The 4,304-nt window shown below is 38.5% G+C and overlaps 1 protein-coding gene across 2 annotated transcripts; it reads right to left on the reverse strand.

The window, feature by feature from the left end:
* Positions 1-332: 332 nt before the first annotated feature.
* LOC103423570 (gibberellin receptor GID1C-like) lies at positions 333-2,834 on the reverse strand. 2 transcript variants are annotated; one of them, XM_008368635.4, is made up of 2 exons: positions 2,489-2,834; positions 333-1,850 (listed from the first exon to the last, which is right to left on the reverse strand). In XM_008368635.4, the coding sequence occupies exons 1-2, from the start codon at positions 2,585-2,587 to the stop codon at positions 855-857; spliced, it is 1,095 nt and encodes a 364-aa protein (XP_008366857.2). In that variant the 5' UTR covers positions 2,588-2,834; the 3' UTR covers positions 333-854.
* Between the last annotated feature and the right edge of the window lie 1,470 nt (positions 2,835-4,304).

Genomic DNA, 4,304 nt, shown 5'->3' on the forward strand with positions numbered 1-4,304 from the left:
TTTATCATGTTGTTGGAAAAGTGAACCACCAATTCAGTGAAAGCTTGCTACGTGGTGATTAGTGACAAGAGAATTTCTCAAATCATACGTTGAAATAGAAATATATTCCCATGATAAGGCTGAATCTCTCCTACCATATATACCGTTCTTCACATGCTTAGCAGCTTGTGTGGATGATGTAAGTCATTCAACTTCTTCAGGAAACAAGGTAGTTCTCCTTCTTTTCCAAAAGTTAAGCGGAAAAAGAAGTACCATTCACAGATTAATTACCAAAAGAATGTAGCAGATTAGAGACCGAGGAGTTTCAAATCCATTGAAAATTTGAGCAGAGATTTCAACAAAACATCCACTGATTTTAACATTTCTTAACACACGTAGAGCATAGCAAACATTGGCAACTGCCAATACACAAACATCTTACACAACATTAGAACACACACACACACACACACACACACACACACACACACACACACATATATATATATATATAAACATTACAAGAACAACTCGACCGTGGATAGATTCTGTTGTCTGCAAAAGCTTTATTGAACAACAACAACAGTAAAGCCTTATCCCGCTGAGTGGGGTCTGCAAAAGCTTTATCGAACCAACTAACAAAATACGATGATCTAGCTAGATACAGAATCATACACTCGTTTGCATCTAACAACCAAAGCTAGCCCTCCGCAGACAAGAACCAGGTGAAAGGAGGATCTTAGTACCACATTTATCAATACAACAGTAATTACTATAGCTAGCTGCACAATCTTACAAACTGCAAACAAACCCTTCATTATTCAGGGAATATCAACCTTAGGTTATACGTCACCGCATGGTAAAAGTCAATTCTATTAATAGTCGGAGCACACGAATTTACTTATCTCATCCATCACGGTGTAGAAGTGCTCATTATTCGGCAACAGGTAGAAACCAATTGTGGCATGCTCAAGATACATGAGTTTCACGTTTATGCCAGCCCTCTCGAGCCCTCTAGCATAAGCCAATTGCCAGTCCTGAATAAGATCCAAACCAGCCACCACAATAAGGCTCTTCGGGAACTTGACAGCTTCGAGGCTTTGACCCCGGGGACCAAATGGGTTACATGCTGGATGGTCCCTATCTTCTCCCTCAGGGAGTAAAGCTCTCCAGTACCAGTCCCGGTCTTGGATGGTGACAAAGTATTTCCCATCCAATCGCATCTCAGATTCAGTCCGCTCCTGCCCACCAAACATAGGGTTGAGCAGTATATTTCCCAGTACATTGATTCCAAATTCTACAGCTCTTAAAGCAACATTGTGTACAATGTTCCCACCAGAGCTATCGCCAGCGAGATAGATATGAACTTTTGAGTCCTTCGTACTTTTAAGCCATGGTCTAGATTTCACCCACTTCAGGGCTGTCCACCCATCATCATAGGCACATGGATAACGATTTTCAGGTGCCCGGCGATAGTTCACAGAAACCACTACAGCCTTGCAGACACCAACTAGTCGGCGGCACAAAATATCATATATACCGCTGTTTGAAGAGGAGTGTACAAAGCTCCCACCATGGAAGAAAACTATGACAGGAAGAACCTCCTTGTTCACAGGTCTCTTAAGATCAACAATGTTCAGCGGGGATAGATCAGCATTGTCTGGATGATAGATTCGACTTAGCAGGCTAGTTTCGCGGTCGATGATGACGTCAAACGAGACAACCCCATCAACGGGTTTAGCATTGGCTGGCACTTTCCGATCAAGGAACTCCGCCAAGTGGCGGTTGAAAGTCCCGTCAGGGCGGCGTAGAAGATTGTATGACAGCTTGAAATTGGAGATGAGGACCCATGTATTCAGTGGAACCACTGTCTGTTAAAAAAGCATCAGATCCCAGAAAAAAAATTACACATGTCAATGTCTTATTCCAACATAACCGCAACTAAAAATCCAAAACCGCAACTAAAAAGCATCAAATCCACTGCCGGTATTATAATACCGGCTTCATCACATCTGGAAAAAAAAGAAGAAGGTTTTGCTACGATTCAAGGGGAATAGAAACATCAAAACGAACAAAATCATTCCCATAAAGCTGTAGAATCGACCGAACAAACCGAAAAAAACAAAAAAAACATGTTCATGATCTGTAGCATTTTCTTAGACCGGAAGCTTTCCCATGACAAAACCACAATATTAAATCCATCAAACAATCAAATCTCCAAACAAGAACATCTTCAGAACATGATGAGCTCGAACAAGCAAAACAAACCCAATAAGCATATCCATGTCAAACATTAAAAACAGCTAAAAACCTCAACTCAAACAAGAACAACGTCTTCATCCCAAAGAAAGAAACAAAACAAAAACAAATCAGCTTTTTAACAACAAAATCACAAACTAAACACCATATCCCAGAGAATCCATTAAGATAACTCCATACAACATTAAAAAACAAAGAAAAAACAAACTTTCAAACTTTGAATCAGCAAAAACCAAAGAAAAGTTGTTACCCTGGATTCATTAACGTTGACTTCATTGCCCCCAGCCATGGAAACCGGTTCTGAAGAATTTCCACTCCAAAATCTACGCTTGAAGAAAACCCAACACATTTCGAGAGCACAGCAAACCCATCTTAAGAAACCTCACGTATTCAAACGCAAACGCAAAAGCAGAAACTAAAAAGCAAAGCCAGGCAGCCAAAACGAGCAAGCAAAAGCACCTAACTTTGAATCTCTCTCTCTCTCTCTCTCTCTCTCTCTAAGATCGTACTCTCTTAACCCATTGGTCTCAAGGGAAACCTTTCACTGTAGTGTATTCATGTGATGAAATCACAAATCTCATACAATATTCGAACTCGGGTTAGGGGGATTCCAACCTATGCGCTTTCCACTATTTTTGTTTTTATTTAATAATTTATTAATGATTCATGTTAGTTTTTTTTTTTTTTTTTTTTTTGGCCAAACGGTAGATTTGTTAGACTAGGGGTTAATAGGATTCGAACTCACGCCGTAGTATAAAAGGTAATATTTATCTCCACCACTGTGGTTAAGGGTCACTTGCAATTCATATGTTAGTTAAACAAGTTGCTACAAAAGGGCCTTATTGTGTTGGTGGGTGATGTCGCTTTTATACAACATAGTGGGGAAATAAGACATTCCGACATCCACTTAATATGGTGTCGGAGTTACTGTCGGTTGTAACTGACATAAACTGTTAATGTCGCTTATAACCGACATTAATTTTAATAATTTTAATACTAGTGTCACATTAAAAAAACTATTTTAATATTTTTAATACTAATGTCGCTTAGAACCGACATTAATTTTAATATTTTTAATACTAGTGTCGCATTAAAAAAACTATTTAAATATTTTTAATACTAATGTCGCTTATAATCGACATTAATTTTAATATTTTTAATACTAGTGTCGCATTAAAAAAACTATTTTAATATTTTTAATACTAATGTCGCTTATAACCGACATCAAGTTTTGGAAAAAAAAAATTAAAATGGCGGGTCACTAAACTTTACAAAATTTCAAACATTGTCAAATTTGAAATTTTCACAACACTCTAGTAGACTCCCGCACAAAATTCTAAATATAAAGGAAGAGATCACAGTCCCTACAGCAAAGCAGCTCCTTCTTTGCTCCTTCTTCGCAGCCATAGCAGCAGCAGCTCATTCTTTACTCTTTCTTCGCAGCCACAACAGCAACAACAACAATCGCGGTTTCAAATTCAATAGAGCCAAACCGATTACAAATTCTGTGTACAAATTCTTCAGATTTTGATATTTATTTTGGCTTCTTCTCTCAGATTTATTTTCAGTGGACAAGTCGCCAGTGCAGTACTTCATGCAATTTCTGGGTTTATGGGCGTTTTTTGTTGGGTGAAGAAAAGTAGGGATTAGGGATGGGTAGGACTTAAATCCAACTAAATTAGCACTTTAATTTTATGAAATCCTTCATCACCCTGACTTGGGAAACCGAATGGTGGTCTTGTATGTTGGGTTTGGAGTTAGGATGGTGTAGCATAGAGAACACCATGGTTTTTAGCGAGTGGGGATGGAACTTGATGTTCTAGTCCTTAATTCAACCCATCAACCCTCCTATTCAATCTCTGGTAATGTTTTCAAGCCATGCATGTTCGAATCGACTTGGAATCCAAGGTCTAAAATGCCAGTAATTTTCTGTTCTTCAATTCTAGCATCTGGCAATTTCCTCTGGCAGAACTCCGACGAGTTCTAAATCAAACCTGTCCCAAATTATGGAATTTCTCATATGATGTCTTCTTGCATCTCAGATTAAATATGGATTCGAAATCTGG

The sequence above is a fragment of the Malus domestica genome, chromosome 12, assembly GCF_042453785.1.
Source record: "Malus domestica chromosome 12, GDT2T_hap1".
In the NCBI taxonomy this organism is placed as follows: Eukaryota; Viridiplantae; Streptophyta; class Magnoliopsida; order Rosales; family Rosaceae; genus Malus; species Malus domestica.